The sequence below is a fragment of the Pan paniscus genome, chromosome 6 (assembly GCF_029289425.2).
Source record: "Pan paniscus chromosome 6, NHGRI_mPanPan1-v2.0_pri, whole genome shotgun sequence".
Classification (NCBI taxonomy): Eukaryota; Metazoa; Chordata; class Mammalia; order Primates; family Hominidae; genus Pan; species Pan paniscus.
The window spans coordinates 168056166-168082552 of NC_073255.2; the positions used below are offsets into that span (position 1 = coordinate 168056166).

At 42.3% G+C, this 26387-nt stretch overlaps 2 protein-coding genes across 5 annotated transcripts in view; both read left to right on the forward strand.

The window, feature by feature from the left end:
• Window positions 1–26387, forward strand: part of MKLN1 (muskelin 1) — a 390597-nt gene that overhangs the window by 125904 nt on the left and 238306 nt on the right. The gene's annotated exons all lie outside the window — the stretch shown is intronic.
• On the forward strand, window positions 2692–25387 carry LOC100976427 (large ribosomal subunit protein eL27-like). Its single transcript, XM_055115381.2, has 2 exons — window positions 2692–7891; window positions 24353–25387. Exon 1 carries the CDS (start codon window positions 6701–6703, stop codon window positions 7034–7036), a length of 336 nt encoding a protein of 111 aa, XP_054971356.1. The 5' UTR covers window positions 2692–6700; the 3' UTR covers window positions 7037–7891; window positions 24353–25387.

The window sequence follows — 26387 nt, forward strand, 5'->3', positions numbered from 1 at the left end:
GGTCTATTCCTTCCCACCGTCACCTTGGAAACCAATGCATCATCCACAGGAAATGCAGGCCCCGATGGGGAGTGTGCCCAGATCGAGTTATAAAGCTGGCAATCAGTTTTTCAAAGGAAGTCAAATAATAATTTGTAGAATCTTAGTCTAGGGTGAGAGGTGGATCCAGCCTCTTGGGTATGGATTGAGGGCTGTCAGGCAGAAATATCAGGAGAAATTAATCAGTAAGTAGTAAGTAAAATGTAAGCAGTAAGATGTCTGCTTGATAAGAATTTGACCAAAGGCAACAAATATAGAGATATGGTTTGATTTCTCTAGCAAATAGCATTTATTTGCCCAATAGCTGAGGGTCTTTTTTTGGTATGGTTGTACAGTGTGTGAAATGAGATAAGGAAATTGACAACACATAAAACAAAGCTTTCTGCTGAATGAAATGTATGTCCCCTTTCTCGTGGTCACTATCCCCGCTAAAAAAGTGATGGAGGCCAGGCACGGTGGCTCACGCCTATAATCTCAGCATTTTGGAAGGCCAAGGTAGGCAGATCACTTGAGGTCAGGTGTTTGAGGCCAACCTGTCCAACATGGTGAAACCCCGACTCTACTAAAAATACAAAAATTAGCTGGGCATGGAGGTGCACGCCTGTAGTCCTAGCTAATAGGGAGGCTGAGCGGGGAGGATCACTTGAACTCAGGAAATGGAGGTTGCAGTAAGCTGAGATTGCACCACTGAACTCTAGCCTGGGTAACAGAGTGAGAGTCCATCTCAAAAAAAATTTTAAAAAAAGTAGTGATGGAGAGGGCCGAGTGTGATGGTGCAGTGGCTCATACTTGTAATTCCAGCGCTTTGGGAGGCATAGGTAGGAGGATCACTTGAGGCCAGGAGTTTAAGACCAGCTTGGGCAACATAGCAAGTCCCTGTCTCTACATAAAATATTTAAGAATTAGCTGGGCATGCTGGTGCACTCCTGTAGTCCCAGCTACTCAGGAGGCCTAGATGGGAGGATAACTTGAGCCCAGCAGTTCAAGGCTGCAGTGATCTATGATTGCACACCATTGCACTCTAGCCCGGGTGACAGAGCGAGACTCTGTCTCTAAAAAAGAAAAGACAAAAAAAAAATGATGGAGAAAACCACAGTCTGGTTCCCCCCAAGCTCTCACTGATTTTTTGTTTGTTTGCTTATTTTTTGCCTATGCCTGATTTTCTCTTTTCTTAATGACTGAGTATGGTATAATCCATACACTGGCCTTAGTGTATATATGCAATTTATCACACAATGTCCAGATACCTGTGGATACAAGTGTAGTACAGCTGAGAAAAATTACCTGTACAGTTTCATGTTGTTTGATGAGTTTAACGTTTCCAGGCGGATTTACATTCCCATACTCCTATGAGTGAGAGATTTTACATCAAAGTACAACGTGAAGTCTCCCAGAACTTCCTGCTTTAGACTTAAAGCATGTTAGAAGGCAGAAAAAAGATCTGAAAAATCGCCTGGTCCAACTACCTCATGTTTCACACAGGAAATGATTCCCAGAAAGGTGGAATGACTTGTCTAAGGTCACATAGTAGATATTAGTATGTACGTTAGAGCCAGAGGAAAGGAGATAGAAGAGATAGGAAGTTTGATCACAAGCTCTAAATTAGTCAACAGGTGATATGGCCACCTCAGAGACAATAAAAATATTAGGCTGTATAATCGAAGTATGCAGTCCTGACTAAGTGGGGCAATTGGTCCATCAAGGGCTGGTCAGTGTGTGCCACGTTTATGATATGATGTTCTGTTCTGAGTACCCATTGAGTAGGAAGCAATGATAGACCTGGGTGTGCCCAGAAGCAGGTAAAGATGGAGATAAGAGTTCTGGTAACTACAAGCTAAGAAAAATAATTGACAAATGTTGACTATTTAGCCTGGAGACCAGGGGATTTGTCATGGAAGGGATGGGAGTATCATCAAAAATAACTAAAGGGTGGCTGGGTGTGGTAGCTCAGATCTATAATTTCAGCACTTTGGGAGGCCGAGGCAGGTGGATCACCTGAGGTCAGGAGTTCGACACCAGCCTGGTCAACATGGCAAAACCCTGTCTCTACTAAAAGTACAAAAATTATCTGGGCATGGTGGTGGGTGCCTATAATTCCAGCTACTTGGGAGGCTGAGGCACGAGAATCACTTGAACCCAGGAGGCGGAGGTTGCAGTGAGCTGAGATCATGCCACTGCACTCCAGCCTGGGCGACAGAGTGAGACCCTGTCTCAAAAAAAACAAGCAAAAAGCTAAAGGGCTATCTTGAAGAAGGCTCAGACTCATCTTGTGTGCCTGCAAAGGGCAGTCCTAAATTGGTACTAGATAAAGGATGATGGATATTAGCTTCATATAAGTAATGTTCTAATAATTCAAGCTGATTGAAGTATATTACAGTGACTGATATAGTAGTGAATTAATTCTTTGCCTCAGGAGGTGTTCATGTCTTCATTCACCCTGAAACATTTATTGAGCTGTTGCATTATACCAGTCTTGCTAGACACTAAAGACACAATGATGACTAACACGGCCACTTCCTGCAAAGAGTTCAGAAGTCCATTGGAGGTCATGAGATCACTTATTTGCAGAGACAGGATGACCAGTAATGTAGAATGCCAAGGAAGAGAAGCAGGCACTGGAAAGAAAGAAGTCTGGACTACAGGGACTCTGAGGTTGCTGTCTGTGTTAATGAAGGGAACACTAGCTGCTGTAATAATCAAACCTAAAAAATGTCTTATGGCTGAAGCCTGAAAGAAAGTTTATTTCACACTTATCTGACATTCACCATGGGTGTGGTAATAGTGGCTGATAGTGGTGGTTCTCTTCCAAGTGGTAATTCAAGGAACTAGGCCACTTCTATCTTGTGATTCTCCCACCTTCACGTCTTCAACATGTGGCACTGACAGGCAATGACATCCTGCTAACAGACAGGGAGAGAACATGGAGGATTGTGTGGGGAGGTTTTTATGGGCTGGACCTTAAAACAGAGAAGTGGTGCACATAAACTCTGTTCACATTCTATCCACTAGAATTTAGTTGCATGGCCACCATCTAGCTGCAAGGGAGGCTTAAAATTTAGTTGAGCTGTTTTCCTAGCAAAAAGAAGAACCGGGTTTTGACGTATCACTAGCAAATCTTTTACCACACTCTCCAACTCTGAGATTCTATGATTATGGTGGCAGAACCAAGACAGGAATTTTTAAGGGGTGCTGGGGAGGGTGGCAGGGTACTCCATTTATTTATTTTTAAAACTTCTTTTTATTTCATTTATTTATATTCATAATTGACTAATAAAAATCATATATATTTGTGGTGTACAATATGATGTTTTAATATATGCATACATTGTGGAATGGCTAAATCAAGCTAATTTACGTATTATGTGTTACCTCATATGCTTATCTTTTTCTTTTTTTTTTTTCAGACAGGGTCTCACTCTGTCACCCAGGCTGGAGTGTACTGACGCGATCATAGCTCGTATCTCACTGCAGCCTCAAACTCCTGGGCTCAAGTGATCCTTCCACCTCAGCCTCCCAAGTAGCTAGGGCTATAGGTACATGCCACACCCAGCTGATTTTTAAATTTTTTGTAGAGACAGGGTCTTGCTATGTTGCCCAGACTGATCTCAAACTTATGACCTTAAGCTATCTTCCCACCTCGGTCTCCTAAATTGCTAGGATTACAGGTGTGAGCTACCACACCCAGCCCTCATTTTTTTATGGTGAGAAAGGAATTTTGAAGTTTTCTTGTTTGATACCAGAGTCATCCCATCTCATGTTTACATTAAATGTCTTCCTGGATTGGATACGGTGGCTTATCCCTGTAATTCCAGCACTTTGGGAGGCTGAAATGGGAGGATTGCTTAAAGCCAGGAGTTTGAGACCAGCCTGGTCAACCTAGTGAGACCCTATCTCTTAAAAGAAAAAGAAAACCTTTCTGTTGAAGGTGTCCTATTAATAATATATTGTTAACTTTTAAAAAGCAAGGTAAGGCCAGGCTTGGTGGCTCACGCCTATAATCCCAGCACTTTGGGAGGCTGAGGCAGGATGATCACTCGAGACCAGGAGTTCGAGACCAGCCTGGGCAGCATAGTGAGACCCATCTCTATAAAAAATTTAAAAATTAGCAGGACATGATGGTGCGTGCTTTTAGTCCCAGCTACTTGGGAGGCTGAGGAGGGAAGATCACTTGAGCCCAGGAAGTCGAGACTGCAGTGAGCCGTGATCATGCCACTGTACTCCAGCCTGGGTGACAGAGCAAGATCCTGTCACAAACAAACAAACAAAACTAATGGTGACTATTATAAGTAAAGATCCCCCCGCCAGGGACCTGCCACTTCAGAATACTATAAAGTTAAAAGGCTACCTACAAATTAAGGGGAGGTAACTCTCCTTAATGTATAAGGAGCAGACTGTGAAGCTGCTCTAGGTCTACTAGTAATCGTGTCTAACAAATCAATAATTAAAAGGCAAATACTCAAATATAAATATTGGCAAAGGATATAAATGAAAAATCATAGAAAGAGATCTCAATAACTATCATGTAAACATTTAAAAATTTTTTCTCCTCAAAATGAAGAGAAATAAATGAAAAATAATATCTAATATAGACAAAAGTACATGGAAATAGGAACACTGATATTTTTCTGATGGAGACATTAGTTGGCAAAACCTTTCCAGAGGTAAATTTAGAAATATTTTAAAACATTAAACTCATTCATACGCTATAACCTGTAACTTCACTCTACTAATTTGTCCTAATAAAATATTCAGATAAACATAACCATTTATGGCAAATAATATTAATATCAGAATTTTTATGAGCCCAGCAAAAGGTGGATTAAATGACACAGTAGGCAAATGGGATACCAAGTTGTCGTTAAAGAACTAGCTAAAAGCTAAAGGAAAATCTTGCTATCTAATGTTAAGAAAAAAGAATGATTCAAAAATAGACACAGAAATGTGTATATACCTTACAGACCTGGTGAATCCTGAAAGACTCTTGTTAAGACAAACTGGCTAAGAGTGATTTAAGCTTAGAAAGACAACTTGGTCCTTCCAAGATTTAGAACTAGGCAGAGCCCTCTTCTTGCTGATATTCATCCCATGGGCCACTTTATTCATAATAGATCCTTTCATACATACTGAAAATCAGTCACGGCAGCCCTTGGTGAGCAAGTGTCATAAAGTACTCCTTAGCAGGCTAGGCTGTGATCCCAGCACTTTGGGAGGCAGAGGAGGGTGGATCACTTGAGGCCAGGAGTTTGAGACCAGGCTGGCCAACATGGTGAAACCCTGTCTCTACTAAAAATACAAAAATTAGCCAGGCATGGTGGCACATACCTATAATACCAGCTAGTTGGGAGGCTGAGGCATGAGAATTGCTTGAACCTGGGAGGCAGAGATTGCAGTGAGCCGAGATTGCACCACTGCACTCCAGCCTGGATGACAGAACGAGACTCTGTCTAAAAAAAAAAAAAAGAAAAAAGAAAAAAAAAAAAGAACACCTTAGCAGCCCAGGGGCAGTGGCTCACGCCTGTAATTCCAGCACTTTGGGAGGCCAAGGTGGGAGAATTATTTGAGCTCAGGAATTCAAGGCCATCCTGGCCAACATAGTGAGAACTTGTCGCTACAAAAAATTTTTAAAAAGTAGCCAGGTGTGGTGGCCTGCACATGTGGTCCCAGTTGCTAAGGAAGCTGATGGCATCACTGCATTCCAGCCTGGGTGAGATCTTGTCTAAACAAAACAAAGCAAAACAAAAACAAAAACTCCTTAGCACTGTCACAACACCTAGCTTTTAAGTACTTGAACACAATTTTAGCTTTCATCTGAATTAATGCTTGGATGATAGGCAGTCAAAGTTGATGCTAGCTCTCTAATCACATACTCAGTATTGTTTCCATTTCTTTGATTACTTTCCCTCATTTTCTGCTAATTGCTGTTCATTGCATAGACCCCGCCAGCATTTTTCACATTTTGAACCTTTTTGTCTTTCCGAATCACCTTGTTGACTAAGGATCCATCTCTTACCCACTTGCAACACATGATTTTTCTTACCACATTCAATCTGTTAATCTGTTTTATTTTCATCATAATCCTAAACCTATTCTCAATAGCACATTGAGCATTCTGAATTGTTTTTGCAATTATCAGACACTGAGGTTAATAATGTTGCAAAACACCTAAGATTAAATACAGCAAATCTGCTGGTAATGGAAAATTAGCTGGCCAAGGCTAAGACGACCACGGCCAATGGCTATTGTCATCTGTTGAGGGCAGGCGAAGTTGAAACACTTTTACTTTTGGAGGAAAGTATTTTCCATCTCCGTGAAAGTTCACAGCTGGCTAGGTATGGTGGCTCACGCCTGTAATCCCAGCAATTTGGGAGGCTAAAGCAGGAGGATCACTTGAGGCCAGGCGTTTGAGACCAACTTGGGCACATAGGAAGACTCCATCTCTACAAAAAATTTTAAAAATTAGCTGGTTATGGTGGTGCATGCCTGTAGTCCCGGCTACTCAGGAGGCTGACATGTGAGGATCCCTTGAGCCCAGGAGTTTGAGACTAAAGTGAGCTGTGATTGCGCCACTGCCCTCCAGGCTGGGTGACAGAGTGAGACCCTGTCTCTTAAAAAGAAAAAGGAAAGTTCCTTTTTGCTATAGGCCCGAGGGGTTGCTGCCGAAATGGGCAAGTTCATGAAACCTGGGACGGTGGTGCTTGCTCTGGCTGGATGCTATTCTGGATGCAAAGCCATCATCGTGAAGAACATTGATGATGGTACCTTAGATCGCCCCTACAGCCATGCTCTGGTGGCTGGAATTGACTGCTGTCCCTGCAAAGTGACAGCTGCCATGGGCAAGAAGAAGATCTCTAAGAGGTCAAAGATCAAGTCTTTTGTGAAAGTTTATAACCACAATCACCTAATGCCCACAAGGTACTCTGTGGATATCCCCTTGGACAAAACTGTCATCAATAAGGATGTCTTCAGAGACCCTACTCTTAAACACAAGGCCCAATGAGAGGCCAAGGTCAAGTTTGAAGACAGATACAAGACAGGCAAGAACAAGCGGTTCTTCCAGAAGCTGCGGTTTTAGATGCTTCGTTTTGGTCATTAAAAATTAAACAGAAAAAAAAAAGGAAAGTTCACAGATGGCCAAACTTTTCCACAGCCATGGTACCGTCCTAGTGAAGTACATTTGAGACAATAGTCATCAAATTACATATAAATACGTAATCAACCAAAATTATTTTTAGATAGTTCAGTTGGTTTACGTTGTCTGAATTGGCGGAGTCTGGGGGTTTGATTTCTGTGTCAGTTACTTGAAGAAAAATTGTGCCACTCAAATACTCTACACCTATGTCTAGCCATGTCACAAATACCTGCTCTTCAGGGGGCCTGGATACAGTATGTCGGGAGACAATCATGTCATTTCCACAGTCCGTATAGAACAATGCCGTTACCGGCCTTTGTAATAATGTGTGAATCTGGACTCTGCAAACTCAAAACCTCATGTGTTACCCGCTTGCAACACATGATTTTTCTTACCACATTCAATCTGTTAATCTGTTTTATTTTCATCACAATCCTAAACCTATTCTCAATAGCACATTGAGCATTCTGAATTGTTTTTGCAATTATCAGACACTGAGGTTAATAATGTTGCAAAACACCTAAGATTAAATACAGCAAATCTGCTGGTAATGGAAAATTAGCTGGCCAAAGCTAAGATGACCACGGCTAACTGCTATTGGCCATGCTTCTATCCATTAACAGGAAAGAAGACGCCTTAGTCATATATTTAAATTTTTAAAAAATTATGTCAGGCCCTGCGAGGTAGCTCACGTCTGTAATCCCAGCACTTTGGGAGGCCAAGGTGGGTGGATCACCTGAAATCAGGAGTTCAAGACCAGCCTGGCCAACATGGTGAAACCCTGTCTCTACTAAAAATACAAAAAATTAGCTGGGCATGGTGGCACGTTCCTGTAGTCCCAGCCACTCAGGAGGCTGAGGCAGGAGAATCGCTTGAACCGGGAGGCAGAGGTTGAAGTGAGCCGAGTTGCACCGCTGTACTCCAGCCTGGGTGACAGAGCAAAACTCTGTCTCAGAAAAACAAACAAACAAAAAATATGGTTGGATCACAAGATTCTCCAAATGTAAAATACTAAAGAAAGTCAAAAGAGGCCCATTTTTCTAATTGAGATTAAAAAAATCGAGTGGTACCCGATTTCCCTCTACTTCCCAGGGACCTGATGACCATTAATGCCTATTGAGTTAGTTTTCGGGGATTTGCCAAAGAGCAGGTGGGTGTCACTAGAGAATACTGCACATTTCTCAAAGTAGAGAAGGCTACAGATTCACAACTCAGCTTCTGGCTTCAAATGCAATTTTCTCCCTGTTTTCATGACCCGCTCCTCCCTCCAACGCCAGAGCTGCAGGCAGTTCTCTAAATAACACTATGTCCCTGGCCTCCTAGCTCCCATTTGAACGTTTCAGCAGGGCTCCTCTGAAGTCTGGCCCCCACCACCTCCCCTCTCACAGGCTTCTTGTTCGTCTGAGTCAGCCCGTGACTCACCTCACTCATTAGCGGAACTCAGAATGCCTCTCCATCCTCTGGATCCCTTTTGTCTCCCTGCTTATAACTGGTTTCCTGGCAGCCTAAGGTCTATGGACAGCCTTGAAGCTAGAAGGTGGGTTGCTACTAGGATGGTCTGCTCAGTAAAGTGGTTGGCAGACAGCAAGTAGAGTTACAGTGACGATGGTGATGATGATGATGACAATGATGACGATGATGCATGCAGTTGCCTCAAAAGGACTTTGGTGGCCAGATTTGGTATGTCTGCCTGTGTTGGCTTATAAGATAGCAGCACAGGGGTCCTGATTCTTGGCCCCTTCTTTTCTCTTTCTAGTCTTTTCTTTCCCTCTTCATCCGCCCCTCCTCTGCACACATGCCCGAATGTACAAGGTGAATGCTTCTGGGCTCTGCTCTCTGTGGAAAGGCAGGGAAAAGAGCGACACCCCTACACGGCGGCACCCTTTCCTCCAGCTTTGCAGCTCCGTTCTCATTTCTACTCATTTGATTTTACATCCCAATGCTTTCTGTTTTGTAAGAGGTGGACTAGAAGGGATGAATGAGAAAAGGCTTTACGCCTTGTTGGTGCCTCCTGGGCATATAAAAAAGCCCAGTGACATGATACTAATAAGAAACTCTAAATTCACGGTCAAAAATATCAGAACCAAAGCACTGTTATTAATTCGTTAATCTTACTTAAAGGCCTTTGTAAAATGGTGATACAGTCAAGTGCTGCATAATGACATTTCGGTCAGTGACAGACTGCATGTACAATGGTGACCCCATAAGATTATTATACGGTCTTTTTTTTTTTTTTTTTTTTGAGACAGAGTCTCGCTCTGTTGCCCAGGCTGAGAGCAGTGGCGTGATCTCGGCTCACTGCAACCTCTGTCTCCTAGGTTCAAGCAATTCTCCTACCTCAGCCTCCCGAGTAGCTGGGATTACAGGTGCCCACAACCACGCCCAGCTAATTTTTGCATTTTTAGTAGAGATGGGGTTTCACCACATCAGCCAGGCTGATCTCGAACTCCTGCCCTCAGGCGATCCCCCGCCCCCCCCACCCCCGCCTCGGCCTCCCAAAGTGCTGGGATTACAGGCGTGAGCCACTGTGCCCGGCCCTATACTGTCTTTTTACTGTACCTTTTCTATGTTTAGATATGCTTTGATACACAAATACTATTGTGTTACAGCTGCCTACAGTATTCAGTACAGGAACATGTCATACAGGTTTGAAGCCTAGGAGCAATAGGCTATGCCATGTAGCCTAGGTGTGCAGTGGGCTTATCCCATCTAGGTTTGGGTAAGTGCACTCTATGATGTTCAAACAACAATGAAGTCTCCTAACAATGCATTTCTCAGAACGTATCCCTGTCATTAAACAACGAATGACTATAGTTTACTCAGCTGAATCCTGACAGTTTTCGTTAAGTCTCATGATTTATTTTGAAAGGGACCCCAGAGACCATCCTGTCCACCCTTTTGTTCAATGGGCAGATGTGTGATTGCCGTGCACCTGTGATGGTCAAAGCCCAAGCCAGGTGCCCTAGGGCCATACTTCTGAAGCCCCTGAGAGGCAGATCTTGTTCTGGACACCTGGGGAGGGGGCCCAAGGTCCTGCATTTCTATAACCTCCTTGAGGATGTCCGTGCCATCAGCCCACAGACCACACTTTGAGTAGCACTGCTGCAGGCACTGTGCACAAAGCTAGATAGGCTTGACTTGTCACCGGAGAACATCCAGGGCCATAGGCTCCATGAGGCGGCCCTCTGCACCCTGCCTTGTCGGCTGCTGATGTTTGCTTGTGAGGCCCAGGGAATGCCAAACAATTCTTCCAAGTGCACTTGGCTTTCTTGTGTCTTCACCCCCAGCCAGGGGTGTTAAAATGAGAAGATTCGGGTTTGGGATTAGGACAAGAAAAAGGGCCCATAAAGCTTCACCCTAGACTATGAAGTCTAGTCTGGGTTATCTTAGAAGAGAGCTCTAAACCCACATTTTAGGCAGATTCTGTTTAACAATAAAGTATTTCTTTGATTGCTACAGAGATCTTCTTTTATGATTTGTTCGTTCATGTCCTTTGCTGATTTTTCTATTGGAGTCTTTGCCTTTTAATTATTGAACTGTAACAGCTCTTCATTACAACACTAAGGAAAATCCCCCTTCCTCCAATAAAGTGATTTTAGTCTTTTTTTTTTTTTTTGACTAATTTTTTGTAGAGACGGGGTTTTGCCATGTTGCCCAGGCTGGACTCCTGGCCTCAAGTGATCTGCCTGCCTCAGCCTCCCAAAGTGCTGGGATTACAGGCGTGAACCACTGTGCCTGGCTGTTTTTAGACTTTTAACTTTATCTATTAAATTCTGAGTTTGGAATCTTGGATTCTAGGACAATCTTGCTAATCTGAGCAAGCTGCTTTGCTTCTTGTGATGTGGTTTCTTTCTGTACCTGTAGATGGAGAGGGTAAAGCTGACCTATCTCAGGGCACTGTTGAGAGTGGAATGTGTGTGTGTGGTAGTACTGTATAGATGTAGGGCATAGTTAGCTTGTTTTCAGAGTCTCTATTAATCTGATCACTTTATTAAACCTAGTGTGGGACATGGCAAACTGGTCTTGACAAGTACAAGTTTTGTTTTGTTCTGTTGTTTATTTTGGTTAAACAAACACTATGGAGCACTTCCAAGTACTCTGAGTTGTAACTTCTCATTGTGTTAAGATACATGAAGCAGAGTTGGAAGATGCCTACTGAGAGCTTTTTTTTACCTTTTCTTCTTTTTCTTTTTTCTTTCTTTTTTTTTTTTTTTTTTTTTTGTCACCCTGGCTGGAGTGCAATGCCGCAATCTCAGCTCACTGCAACCTCTGCCTTCCAGGTTGAAGCGATTCTCCTGCCTCAGCCTCCTGAGTAGCTGGGATTACAGGCACGCGCACCACCACGCCCAGCTAATTTTTGTATTTTTAGTAGAGATGGGGTTTCACCATGTTGGTCAGGCTGGTCTCGAACTCCTGACCTCGTGATCTGCCCGCCTCGGCTTCCCAAAGTGCTGGGATTACAGACGTGAGCCACCACGCCTGGCTTACTGAGAGCTTTATATGTGTGAAGGTGCTTGTGATTTCTGTTTACCTTTGCCCCCTCAAATACAATTATACCTTCTAAGTTGTCGACTGATGCCACTTCCACCACTCCTAAATGTCCAATCAAAACTGCCCCAGTATGAGGCAAATGACTGGGTTGTTCCTTGGTTTCCACATTTCCTGTCTCATCTCTGTTAGAACCTTACAGCTGTTAAAATTATTTATTTCTATAGTAGAAGTTATTAGACTAGTAGTATTCCCATTTGAACTGACAGGGTTTTGTCTTAGCGTTAAGAAATAGATTTGTACATTTCCCCCATTTATGATGTTTAATGCCTTTAACTTCTCTCTGCTACTGCCTTTTTTGTTTTGTTTTGTTTTGTTTGTGTGTGTGTGTGTTTGAGACAGGGTCTTACTCTGTCACCCAGATTGGAGTGCAGTGGCACCATCATGGCTCACTGCAGCCGTGAACTCTCGGGCTCGAGCAATCCTCCCACCTCAGCCTCCCAAGTAGCTGAGACTACTGGCATGTGCCACCACACTCAGATAATTACATTTATTTATTTATTTATTTATTTATTTTTGTAGATATGAGGCTTCCCTATTTTGCCCAGGCTAGTCTCAAACTCCTAGGCTCAAGTGATCTGCCTCCCTCGGCCTCCCAAAGTGCTGGGATTACAGACGTGAGAAGAAAAAAAAAAGAATATAATCAGCTACTAATAGTAAAATAGAAATGTTGAAGACAGTGTCTTGCCTCTAATTGGTATTTGTTTTTTAGTAGAGTCAAAGGAAAGAGCCTCTACTGGCAAAAATGTAACTCTCAGCCAGCTGGAGATAGTTACCCCTCTATCTCTGCTGGTACCCCGGTTATCCTTTCTACAAACGAATCTGCCTTATGGGTTCTTATACTGAGCATAGATGCAACAACAAAAAAGTCAATATTATTGACTCTCATCCATTTGCCAAGCACCGTGCTAAGTGCTTTCACATACATTTTCTCATTTAATGGATCTTTTGCTTACTTACTGTAGGGGGTAGAAGTGAGATTGTGCCTTTGTGTTGCTCCGTCCTCTACCTAAAGGGTTTACCTCTGTGTAAACCCTTTACTGGTAGCAAGGGGACTCAATCTGAAGCAAAATCCATTTTTTTTTTCTCATCTCGTCCAGGTTCACAGTGAAAAGTTGGTTGGTTTCTCATTTCTGGAGAAGAGATGTGTTGCTGATTTAGGAAAAAGTGGATGGAACAGGGATGAAGGCTGAATGCTGTTTAATACCACACTATGTACCCACATGGGTGGGCACCTGCCTCTGCTGAGAGGTCTCTATTGTCCTGGCTTCTTTCCCAGATAATCTATTATATTCTCTGGGAATGAGAATCCATATACATTCAAGTCTTCCTTTGATTTACTTACTTATCTATGAACACTGGTCACTTACCACTTTCCTCACCTTCTCCCACCCCAAGAAACCCTCTCCTGGAGAAACATAACTGGTCTTTTCCATTCCTGAGATTACCTGCCATTTTCTCCTCTTACAATGATTCCAAATCTTGGACTCCACTAAGGAAAACATAGCCTGAGTGAAGTTACACAACCAGTGAGAAAGGAATCTTCCCTGGGCAATGAGATGAGGGCTGACTCACGATCTCAGCTCTTAGGAATGGCTCTCCAGCTGCTGACAGAGGCCACATGGGTTCAGCCATGAGGTCATTAAGGATCTCCCTGGTGACTAACAAAATTGGGGCAGCCAGGGATAGCCAGAGCTGAGCTGGGGCAACTGACCCATTTGTTGAAGTGCCCCCCAGGATGGAAGCCAGCAGTCCAAGTTGCAATGCCTTGGCAATGTAGCACTCACAGCTGGTGCAATCTGGAGGATGATTGGCACCCAACAAAAGAAGTCTCTGGTAAAGGATGTACTTATAATCACTGTGTGGAGACATGTTTATTCCAGATGCCCATTCTTCATTCCTTCACTTATACCACAGACATTTGACCTTGCTAGGCACTGAGCTGGAGGCTGGTATATTCCTTGTTCTCAAGGAATTGACAGTTTAGCAGAGAGGCACAATGGGGACATGCACAGGAAGCATTAGGAGAATTCAGACGAGCACTTACCTCAAATTGGAGAGTCAGGAGCGCTCTCCCAAGAATGCATGGAAGGCTTATACAGAAAGGGAGGAGAAAGGGCCCTCCAGGTAGAGTGGCAGCAGTGCCCAGCCACAGAGACTAGAGAGAACACGTAGCTCCCTGGGGATGCAAAGGGGGTTGTTGTGGCTGACATCAGAATATGCAGGGGAAGGGGCAGGAGATGCTGCTGGACAGGGGAGCATGGCTCAGATTATAAGTGTCCTCTTGCCTGTCATGCTGGCAGGTCAGAATTCTATCTGGAGGGGTCAGGAACCACTAACTGACTTTCTGTCGGGGAAGGAGAGGGGCAGGTCTGCCTTTTGAGGACGTTTTCTCAGTGGTTTAATGTGAAGATTGGATGCAAAGAAAGCAAGCATGAAGTACGAGGACCACTTTGTAGAATCATGCAGTAATTGAAAAAGGAAATAATGTGGGCCCAGCCTATAGCAGAGACCACAGGGAAGCAGAAAAAGAAGACTGGGAGAGATATAAAGGAGTTGCCCCAACTGACCATGGCGATCAGCCACAGGCGGGGCCTGAAGAGCTCAGAGGGGCTTCAGCTTTCGTGGTTGTGGGGAGATGATGGGAGGAGAAGGCTTGCTGGAAGGAGATGATGAGTGCAGGCTGAAGCAGGAACCCAGGGAAGAGACCCTTCCATCGGCCTGAATATTAGTGGAGGAAGGTCAAGGCAACTCAGTGGAGTTGGGGACTCCCCCGGTGTCCCCTAAAGGAGGCTTGGTGACAATTCCAGATCCCACTAGCTAGAGAGGAAGAGGCTCCTAACTCATGGCCTGGCTTGTTAAGACTGAATCTTGCAGGACCGAGGCTGCAGATGAGAGGTCTCTAGTACCTGCAGCCAAGCAGGGCCTGACAAGCTGTTTCCATGGAGATGTGGTGTACGCAGGAGGGAGTGAGTAGGAGGGCTGATCCATTCCAGAGCCTTGGGTCACAAGGCTGTGGCGGGCTAACAGATAAACAGGAAAAAGACATAGTCAATCAGAAAAGGATGTTCAAAACAATTTGCAGTTAATTGGGGGTTGTATCGTCATAATTCTAGATTAAGTCTAACAATTGAGAAGGATTGGGGTAAGCCACTTAATGATCCTGCTAGTTATTTTAGGTACGACTTGATGAGGGCACAGGGAAGTAGATGCCGACTCAGGCTAATTCCAAATGTACATACACCATCTTAAGTCCTTCTACATCCCTGGACTCCAAGTTGCTGCATATCACTCCCAAGTGTGAGTAAAGTAACAGGTTTCTGGAGAAACAGGTATAGATATGGGAAGTTAATTTTTTTGTGTTTGCCATGCTAATAGCAGTAATACACAGAAAACCTGCAGAGCTCTTCAGAAAACTCAGATGCTGGTGAAGCCTCAGATCAGATGTTGTTATTAAGCAATTTGAAGACTGTTCTGGACAGACAGCCAGCAGCAATGGGGCCCAGACGTGTGTGTGTGTGTGTGTGTGTGTGTGTACCATTTTGACCATCTTAAAGTGTATAATTCAGTGGCATTAAGTATATTCACAATCTTGTGTAACCACCATCACCATTATCTATTTCCAAAGCTTTACCATCTTCCGAAACAAAAACTGTAATCATTAAGCAAGAAATCCCCTTTGAGCACCAAAGATATTAAACGACCTTATTGTGCTGCAATGACACTGCCTACCGGGCAGAGTGATGTTTTGGTTGCTGCACATAAGAAAGCTGGGTTGGCTTTGGTCGGTTGCTCTCAATTCACACCTAGGGGTTTTTGGCCAAAGTCCTCATCTTATACATGAGCTTATTAGACCTAGTCTTTGGGAAGTGACTGACTTTAACCATTGTAATGACTGTTGGGACTTGCTGACCTCCATCTCCAAGGTATTCAAATGGCTGATGGCGGTACTTATTAAGATCAGTAAAAATGAAGTCAGGACCATAGGTCCTCATAAAGATTCTGCTGGAGGCAAACTTTGCTCCAAAGTTAGTTGGGCATAATTGTAAAGTGAATTGTCTAGGAAGCAACATTTTCTTTTTTTTTTTTTTGAGATAAGGTCTTACTCAAGTCTTGCCCAGATTGGAGTGCAATGGTGTGAACAAGGCTCACTCCAGCCTTCTCCTCCTGGGCTCAAGCGATCCTCCCACCTTAGCCTCCCAAGTAGCTGGGACTACAGGCACACGCCACCATGCCCAAGAAATTCTTGTATTTTTTGTAGAGATGTTTGTAGAGATGTTTTGCCATGTTTTCCAGGTTGGTCTTGAACTCTTGGGCTCAAGCAGTCCACCTATCTCACCCCCTCAAAGTGCTGGGACTACAGGCATGAGTCACCACTCCCAGCCCCAACTTCATTTTAGGCAACCAAAAACAACAGTGCCTAGGGAAGATGAGGCATAATTCTGGTTTAAAATGGTAGACCATGACCAGAAGATCAGAACCTGAAATCCCAAATGTCCTATTCCCCTTTCTTTCACAAATTATATATAGGCCAAGTTTCAGTCTGGAGTTCACAAACTCAAAGCAGCAGTAGCCCAAAAGCCCGGACAGATACCTCACAGATGCATGGTGTCCACCACGAAGAACAGCAGGGGGAAAAACAATGGACTTGATTTAATGAAAATTGCTCCACTATAAACACAACGTAAACCACATGCCTTGTTTTGGGGATCATAGTGAAACAACTTTTTTCTTTTCTTTTCTTTTCTTTTTTTTGAGATGGAGTCTTGCTCCATCACCCAGGCTGGAGTGCAATGGCATGATCTCGGCTCACTGCAACCTCCGCTTCCTGGGTTCAAGTGATTCTTCTGCCTCAGCCTCCCGAGTAGCTGGGACTACAGGTGCGTGCCACCATACACGGCTAATTTTTTGTATTTTTAGTAGAGACGGGGTTCCATCATGTTAGCCAGGATGGTCTCAATCTCCTGACCTCGTGGTCCATCCACCTGGCCTCCCAAAGTACTGGGATTATAGGTGTGAGCCACCGCACCCAGGCAAGATGAATATTTTAACACGATATACTGTTCCTGGGAACTGGGGCTCAGAAGAGGTTCACTGGCTTAGTTAGCATCACCAAGAAAACCAGAGAAAGAGCTAAGAATCAAGTTTTGTCTTCTGATTCCTGGTCAAGTGGTTTATTTTGATTAGTGTCTGTGGTACTCTGTTCTTGGCATGCACAAGGGGGATGGTTCTTAGAGCCTCTTACAAAGTTTTTATTTGGCCAGAGGGTAATCTATTAACACATTTATGTCCAAATTCACCTTTAATTTAGTGTTCATATTATGCTGATTTTTTCAACCAACCTTGGATAGGAGCTCAGACGAATGTTGTTAGCAGTCAAGAAAAAGTTTAGTGTTATCAAGATCCTATTAGGAGATGATTTCCAGGATGGTAGTATGAGGAGCTCTACAGACCCAGTCCCAATGAAACAACCATACTGGTGAAAATTATTTTTAATACAACCATTTAAAGTCTCTGGAAATTGTCCTAAGGGCGTACAACAAATGAAGAAATATTTATTCAGGAAAATCTACTAAATCCTGGTAAGAACAGTTGGGAGTCCATGGCATCTGAACCAAAAACTGTTCCCTCCCTCCCTGCCCAACCCCAACTAGGTCAGTGTGATGGAAGCTCCAATCTGAGGGGGTGTTGGAAGAACAGAGCTCCCTCTCCTCCCAGATACCAGTCAAGGACTACATTATCTCCCTGGGGAGGGGCAGGCCACCAGCATTTCTCATCCTCCGAGCTCCATGCTGTGGAGGCTAAGTCCCAGGCAAGTGCAGCCAAGAGGTGGGTGATCCCATTCCTCCAACAAGCCCCTACCTGTAGGGCAGGAGCTCTCCCCCAGATACAGTAGGTTGATAAAACTGGGGCTCCAATTGTCCTCACCCCAGCTTTTTTTCAGAGCAGAGGTTCCACAAAGGGAGATACAAGTCAAGAAGACCAGAGACCACTGCCCACACCCAGTGGCCCTGCTTATGAAACAGAATCATCACTCCAAGAGAAGTGGGTCACTGTCCCTGCCACAGTTCCAGAGCAGAGTTTCAGAGATTCTGTCCAAAAGAAGAGGCAGGTGATGAGAACAGAGAGGCCTGAAGCTCTTCCAAAAGGAACTGGCTTTATTTAGAACAGAGCATGAAGAAGTTCAAGCTACAGAGAGTTCTTATAAACAACGGAGAATTTAATGAAAAGCAAGTAAGAAGAAGCTGGTAGCTCAATGTGCGCAACAAGCTAAACTGTAGGCCGATTGGTTTACCAGGGAGAACCAGGGAAAGAGACAGCTAAGAAGAGCCATCCTGAGGTCAGAACAAACCTCAAGGACTGACCTCAAAAACTACCCCAGCAAAGATGCTTAAATTTAATTGGAACACAATGTGGAACAATTTACACCCTAGGGCATTGTTGAAAACAATAGAATGACCGGCAACTAGAGGAGCCTAACACCTAGGGCTTATACCAACAGAGGCAGAGAACATAACAGAGAGAGAGCAGGGAAAGAGACAGTCAAAGAGAGCTTTGCTAAAATGATTGCCATCCCGAGGGGGCTGTGCATATGACCAACCCTGTACCTTTTGAGGAGCAACGTTAAGAGATTTCACACTGCAGGAAAATAGACTTCACTAAAATAAACTAGCCAAGTCACTAAAGAAATAAACAAAAACAGTAAGTCCTGGGTTGGAAGTATCAGTATTCAGAGTTGCTATATTATATAACATGTCCAGTTTTCAACAACAACAAAAATACGAGACATTCACAGAAACAGGAAATGTTATGTGACTCATAACATAACATAAGGAGAGGGAAAAGTAATCAACAGACTACTTGGGGGCTCAGATATCAGACTTAGCAAACAATGACTTTAAAGCACTTATATGTTCAAGGAATTAAAGGAAACCATGCTTAAAGAAGTAAAGGAAGGGATGATGACAATGCCTCACTAGATAGAGATTATCAATAAAGAAATAGATTTTTTTAAAAAAAGAACCTAATAGAAATTCTGGAATTGAAAAGTACAAAACTAAAAAGAAAAATTAATTAGAGGGGCCCAATAGTAGATTTGAATTGGCATACGAAAGAATCAGCAAATTTGAAGATAGATAGAGATTATTTAATCTCAAGAAGAGAGAAAAAAGAATGAAGAAATATGAACAGTACCTCAGAGGAATGTGAAATACCATTAAACACATCAACATCTGCATAATGGGGTTACCAGAAGAAGAGGAGAGAGAGAGGAGCGGAAAAAAATTTCGAAGAAACAATGGCTGAAATTTTTTTTTTTTTAGAAAGAAGATCTCTGTTGCCCAGGCTGGAGCGCAGTGGCACAATCATGGCTTACTGCAGCCATAACCTCCTGGGCTCAAGGGATCCTCCTTCCTCAGCCTCCAGAGCTGGGAATACAGGCATGTGCCATCATACCTGGCTAATTAAAAAAAATTTTTTTTTTGCAGAGACAGGGTCTATGTTTCCCAGGGCAATTTTTTAAAAAAAAATTTGTGGAGACAGGGTCTCATTATGTTTCCCAGGTGGTCTCAAATTCCTGTCCTCAAGGGATCCTCCTGCCTCAGCCTCCCAAAGTGCTGGGATTATAGGTGTGAACCACTGTGCCCAAACAGCTTCTAAAATTTGATGAAATTTGTTATCTTCACATCCAAGAAGTTCAAGTAACTCCAAGTACAATAAACACAAAGAGAACCATACCCAGACACATCAGAGTAAAAATGTTGAAAGAGACAGATAAAGAGAATATCTTAAAAGCAGCAAGGGAAAAACACAAAAACACAAAAACCAAACACACAATGTATAAGGAAATTCAAATAAGATTAACATCTGACTTTTCCCCAAGAACAATGGATGCCAGAAGGCAGTGGGATGGAATATTCAAAATGCTGAAAGGAAAATTTTTAAAGCCTGTCAACTAGTTGTTGTCTATCTATCTATCATCTATCTATCTCTCTATTTATTTCTTCAGATGTAGTCTCGCTCTGTTGCCCAGGCTGGAGTGCAGTGATGTGATCTCAGCTCACTGCAACCTCTGCCTCCCAGGTTCAAGTAATTCTTCTGCCTCAGCCTCCTGAGCAGCTGGGATTTTACAGGTGTGTGCCACCACATCTGACTAATTTTTGTATTTTTAGTAGAGACTGGGTTTCACCGTGTTGGCCAGGCTGGTCTCGAACTCCTGACCTCAGGTGAGCCACCCGCCTCAGCCTCCCGATGTGCTGGGGTTACAGGTGTGAGCCACTGTGCCCGACCTATTTATTTATTTATTTATTTTGGAGATGGAGTCTCGCTCTCTTTCCTAGGCTGGAGTGCAGTGACATGATCTTAGCTCACTGCAACCTTCACCTCCTGGGTTCAAGTGATTCTCCTGCCTCAGCCTCCCAAGTAGCTGGGACTACAGACATGTACCACCACACCCAGCTAATTTTTGTATTTTTAGTAGAGACAGCATTTCACCATGTTGTCCAGGCTAGTCTCAAACTCCTGACCTCAGGTGATCCACCCACCTCGGCCTCCCAAAGTGCTGGGATTATAGGCGTGAGCCACCGTTCCCAGCCTGTCTACTAGTTTTATACCAGAAAAACCATCTTTCACAACCACAGGTGAAAGAAAGGCATTCCAAGCAAGATAAACAAAATCTGAGATAATTTATTGCTAGATTACTGACTTTGCAAGAAACAGGTTCTTCAGGTGGAATTCAAGTGACCCCAGTCGGTAATTCATATCCACATAGAAGAACAAAAAGGACTAGTAAATGTAATTACATAATTATAAAAGACACTATATATGCATAATCTTTCTCATTTCTTCTCTTAAATTATTTTAAAAGCAGCTGTATAAAAAATGTTTGACAATGACAGCATAATGAGGTGGGTGGAAGCAAAGCTACATTAGAGTAAGAAATGACATGAGATGGTAACTTGATTGCACAGGAACAAATGAAGAGAACCAGAAATGGTAAATAAGAAAGTCGGTACATCTATGAGAAAAGAATGAAATCATGTCCTTTGCAGCAATTTGGATGCAGCTGGAGCCCATTATCCTAAGTGAATTAATGCAGAAACAGAAAACCAAATGCTGCACTTATAAGTAGGAGCTAAACACTGGGTACACATAGACACAAATATGGAAATAATAGACACAGGGACTCCAAAAGGGTGGAGGGAGGGAGGAGGGCTAAAAAGGGTTGAAAAACTACCTATCAGGTACTATGTTCACTCCTTAGGCGATGGGATCATTTGAAGCTCAAACCTCAGCATCAAGCAATATATCCATGTAACAAACTTGCGCATGTATCCCATGAATGTAAAATAAAAAAATACAATTAAAATAAAAGGTTAGTATAACCTTTATATAAGCTCTATACATATATACTTGCTTTATTTTCTCCTCATCTTTAAAAGACATAAAATCGTATTAGGTAATAATTATAACAATGTATTGTTGGGCTTGTAACAACACTGTAGACTAGCTAGATTTAACAAGTATCTATAAAATGCTCCAACCAACAACAGCACAATCGATACTCTTCTCAATTGAATATGGACTGTTCTCTAGGATATACTTATTCTAGATTATAGAACATGCCTTAATACATTTAAAAGATTTGAAGTTATATAAAACATGACTTCTGACCACAATGACACAAAATCAAAATCAATAAGACAAGTGTGATAAATTAACATGTGCAGAAATTAAATGACACATTCCTAAATAAACAATAGGTCCAAGAAGAAATTACAAAATACTTTAAAATGAATGAAAATGAAAGCAAAACAAACCAAAACTTATGGGAAGCCTAAACTTAATTGTGCCTAAAATGGAAATGTGAGCTGTCTGGTAAGCTGGCCTAGACCTCATAGCCAAGAATGAAGATTTATGGGGCATTTTTCTTTGCCCTAGTCCCCCAAACCTGAATCTTGCAATTTTATCACACTTCACAGGGTGTGAGGATAGGAGAGCAACCAAGTGCATTTGGAAGAACAGATGAGAACCAAATGGCTAAACTTTATCCCATCTCAGAGAAATGTCCTCTTAACACTGAGGCCACCTAAAAGGAGGAAGGAGAGGAGAAGGGAGGGAAGGGGAAGGGAGAGAAGGGAAAGGAAGGGGAGGAGAGGAGATCTCCTTCTCCCACGTGGGGAAAAAGTCTTGGATGCTTAGGTTGTTATTTCAGCATCAAAAAAGCAGAGACCGGGTGTGGTGGTTTATGCCTGTAATCCCAACACTTTGGGAGGCCAAGGTGGGAGGATCACTTGAGTGCAGGAGTTTGAGACCAGCCCGGGCAACATAATGAGACCCCATGTCTACAAAAACATTTTAAAATCAGCTGGGTGTGGTGGTGTGTGCCTGTCGTCCCACCTACTTGGGAGGCTGAGGCAGCAGGATTGCTTGAGCCTAGGAGGTCAAGGCTGCAGTGAGCCATGATCATGCCACTGCACTCCAGCCTGGGTGACAGAGTGAGACTCTGTCTCAAAAAAATTAAAAAAAAAAAAGCTCCTTTTTTTTTGAGAGGACAACACCACAGAGAAAGTTTCACGTGTGTAATCTTTTAACACTCAGTGACTGTACTCACTGTAAATCTGGCCCTTTGCCTGCAATCTCCTATTTATTGTCTCCTCTTGCAGAATTGGAAAGAGTGGGTAGAGAAAAGAGTAGATGTTTCTCTCCCGAGATGCTCTGTTGCTGGAGGAAGATTCTGTTGCTGGAGGAATATTCTGTTGCTGGAGGAAGTGTCCTAACAGAAACACAGAGATGGAAGTAGTGGAAAAGATAGGGTCAAACCAAACCTGAGTAGGATGCCTCGGTGAATAAGAACGCTTTACAGTTCCTTGCAAATCAAAGACCCATTAGAGGAAACTAGGACACTGTACATTTCAATATTTCCAAGTAAGATTTTAACCCAGGAAAGAAACTGCGGAATTATTAAAGCAATTTATGTTTTAAAGCAAGGTTACAATTGTTGGTATAAATGAAGTGCTTTGCAGATGTTATCAGATATTTTGGGTATGGGAAGCCATCCATTTACATTCCCAGAGCTTTTTCTTTATTAGTGCCTTGTGTGGTTATATTTTCCCCTTCTTTACTTCTTTTATGAGATCAATTCTAGTCAGAATATACTAAATATCTATTCATGAAAAAGAGTAAGAATGATGAATTTCATAACCATCTAGAGGAGATACAACCTAGTGATCTGCTTTCTATTGTATTGATTTGTAAAAGGGAAATGATTTACAGGGTGCCTTTGATAAAAATAGTCCCTTTTCCCTCTTTTTAGCTCCCAGAAATGCAACTGTCTGGCCTTTCAGTGTGATTAAGCAGCTTAAACGTCTAGGGAGGATGTGAGGGTAACAGGGGAGCCAGTTCTAGCTGGATGCAATGATTCGCTGTACAGACTGCCTACACTTTGGCTTTGGGTTGAAACTTCTTCTCCACTCTTTTGAACTTTCTTTTTGGATTTAAAAAAAATATATATATATGTAACACCTTCATCAGATTTACACAGCTATGACCACTCATCCTGTGTACCCCTCTTCTTACCCTTAGAAAGTCTGGCCTTCCAGAGTGCGTCACCTCTGGGAAACTCATGTGGCCAGTTAAGAATTCCATTCACAGGGTGGATTGTATAGAGGGATTTATTCACAGTTCCCTCTTTCTTGCATAAGCCCAGTGTACTCAGAAAAGGAGACAGAATAGAATAGTATAATGGATACCCAATATCTGTCTCCTAGATCAAACAGTTGCTAAAATTTTGCCATATATTCTTCATCTTTCCTTTTCCTTTTTATTTTTCTGAGGTAAAGTAGTATGTGTATACATATCTATCTATCTGTAGATATGTATACCTATATTAATATATCACCCCTAAATACTTTAACATTCACCTCTAAAACATAAGCACATTTTTGTTAGCTAAACAATTTCATTATCAAACTTTAATAAGATTCACATCATTCAAGAGAATCAAATACTCATCTACATTAAAAATTTCCCCTTTTGTCCCCCAAATGGTTTTTTATTGTAGTAAAATATATATAATGTAAAATTTATCATTTTAATCATTTTTAAGTGTACAATTTAATGGCATTAAGTACATTCACAATATTGTGAAAGCATCACCACTATTTCCAGAACTTTTTTATTATTCCAAACAGAAACTCTACACTCGTTAAGAATAACTCCTGGAAGTCCTAGCCAGAGCAGTCAGGCAAGAGAAAGAAATAAAAGGCATCCAAATAGGAAAAGAGGAAGTCAAATTATTGCTCTTTGTAGACAATATAATTCTATATCTATAAAACCCCATAGTGTCTGCCCAAAAGCTCCTAGATCTCTAGATCTGATAAACAACCTCAGCAAAGTTTCAGGATACAAAACAATGTACAGAAATCAGCAGCATTTTTTTTTTAAGAGACGGGGTCTTACTGTGTCACCCAGGCTGGAGTACAGTGGCACGATCTCAGCTCACTGCAACCTCTGCCTCCCGAGCTCAAGCAATTCTGCCCCAGCCTCCCAAGTAGCTGAGACTACAGGCACACGCCACCATGCCTGGCTAATTTTTTTTGTATTTTAGTAGAGATGGGGTTTCACTGTGTTGCCCAGGCTGGTCTTGAACTCCTGAGCTCAAGCAATCCACCCACCTCAGCCTCCCAAAGAAAAATCAGCAGCATTTTTATACTCCAACATCCAAGCTGAGAGCCAAATCAAGAATGTAATCCCATTCACAATAGCCACAAAAAGAATAAAATACCTAGGAATACAGCTAGGCAGGGAGATGACTACAATGAGAATTATAAAACACTGATCAAAGAAGTCAGAGATGACACAAATGAAAAAACATTCCATGCTCATGGATAGAAAAAATCAATACCATTAAAATGGCCACACTGCCCAGAGCAATTTACAGAGTCAATGCTATTCCTATCCTTCTTCACAGAATTAGAAAAAGCTTTTAAAATTCATATGGAACCAAAAAAGAGCTTGAATAGCCAGGGCAATCCTATGCAAAAAGAACAAAGCTGGAGGCATCACGTTACCTGTAACCAAAACAGCATGGTACTGGTACAAAAACAGACACATGAGGAGTGAAACAGAATAGAGAGGGCTACAATAACCAAAACAGCATGATACTGGTACAAAAACAGACACATAGACCAATGGAACAGAATAGATAGCCTAGAAAGCTGCACACCTACAACCATCTGATGTTTGACAAAGTCAACAAAAACATGCAATGGGGAAAGGATTCCCTGTTCAATAAATAGTGCTGGGATAACTGGCTAGCCACATGCAGAAGATTGAAGCTGGACTCCTTCTTTATATTGTATACAAAAATCAACTCAAGATGGATTAAAGATTTAAATGTAAAACATAAAACTATAAAAACCCTGGAAGATAACCTAGGAAATACCATTTTGGACATAGGCCCTGGCAAAAATTTTGTGACAAAGATGCCAAAAGCAATTGCAACAAAAACAAAAATTGACAAATGGGATCTAATTAAGCTAAACAGTTTCTGCACAGCAAAAGAAACTATCAACCGAGTAAACAGACAACCTACAGAATGAGAGAAAGTATTTGCAAACTATGCATCCAGCAAATGTCTAATATCCAGAATCTGTAAGAAACTTAAACAAATTAACAAGCAAAAAACAACCAGCCCCATAAAAAAGTGGGCAAAGGAAATGAACAGACATTTTTCAAAAGAAGACACAGATGTAGCCAATAAGCATATGAAAAAATGCTCAGCATCACTAACTATTAGAGAAACGCAAATTAAAACCACAATGAGACCCCATCTCACACCAGTCACAATGGCTACTATTAAAAAGTCAAAAAATAACATGCTGGTGAGGTTGTAGAGAAAAGGCAACACTTATACATTGGTGGTGGGAATGTAAATTAGTTCACCCATTGTGGAAAGCAGTGTGGTGATTTCTCAAAGAACTGAAAACAGAAGTACCATTCCACCCAGCAATTCCATTATTGGGTGTATACTCAAAGGAATATAAATCATTCTACCATAAAGACACATGCACGCATATGTTCACTGAAGCACTATTCACAATAGCAGCAAAGTCATGGAATCAAGCTAAATGCCCATCAGTGGTAGACTGAATAAAGAAAATGTGGTACATCTACACTATGGAATACTATGCAGCCATAAAAGCAAAAGATCATGTCCTTTGCAGCAATGTGGATGGAGCTAGAGGCCATAGTACTAAGCGAACTATTAATAACATAGGAACAGAAAACTAAATACCACATGTTCTCACTTATAAGTATGAGTACATATAGACACAAAAAAGAGAACAGCAGACACGAGGACCTACTGGAGTGTGGAGGGTGGGAGAAGGGAGGTAACAGAAGAACTACCTATTGGGTACTATGCATATTATCTGGGTGATGAAATAATCTGTACAACAAACCCTACAACATGCAATTTACCTATATAACAAATCCTGGAACCTAAAAAAAAATTTTTTTTTAAAGAATAACTCGGCTGGGCACAGTGGCTCACGCCTGTAATCCCAGCACTTTGGGAGGCTGAGGTGGGCAAATCACGAGGTCAAGAGATCGAGACCATCCTGGCCAACATGGTGAAACCCTGTCTCTACTAAAAAATACAAAAAAATTA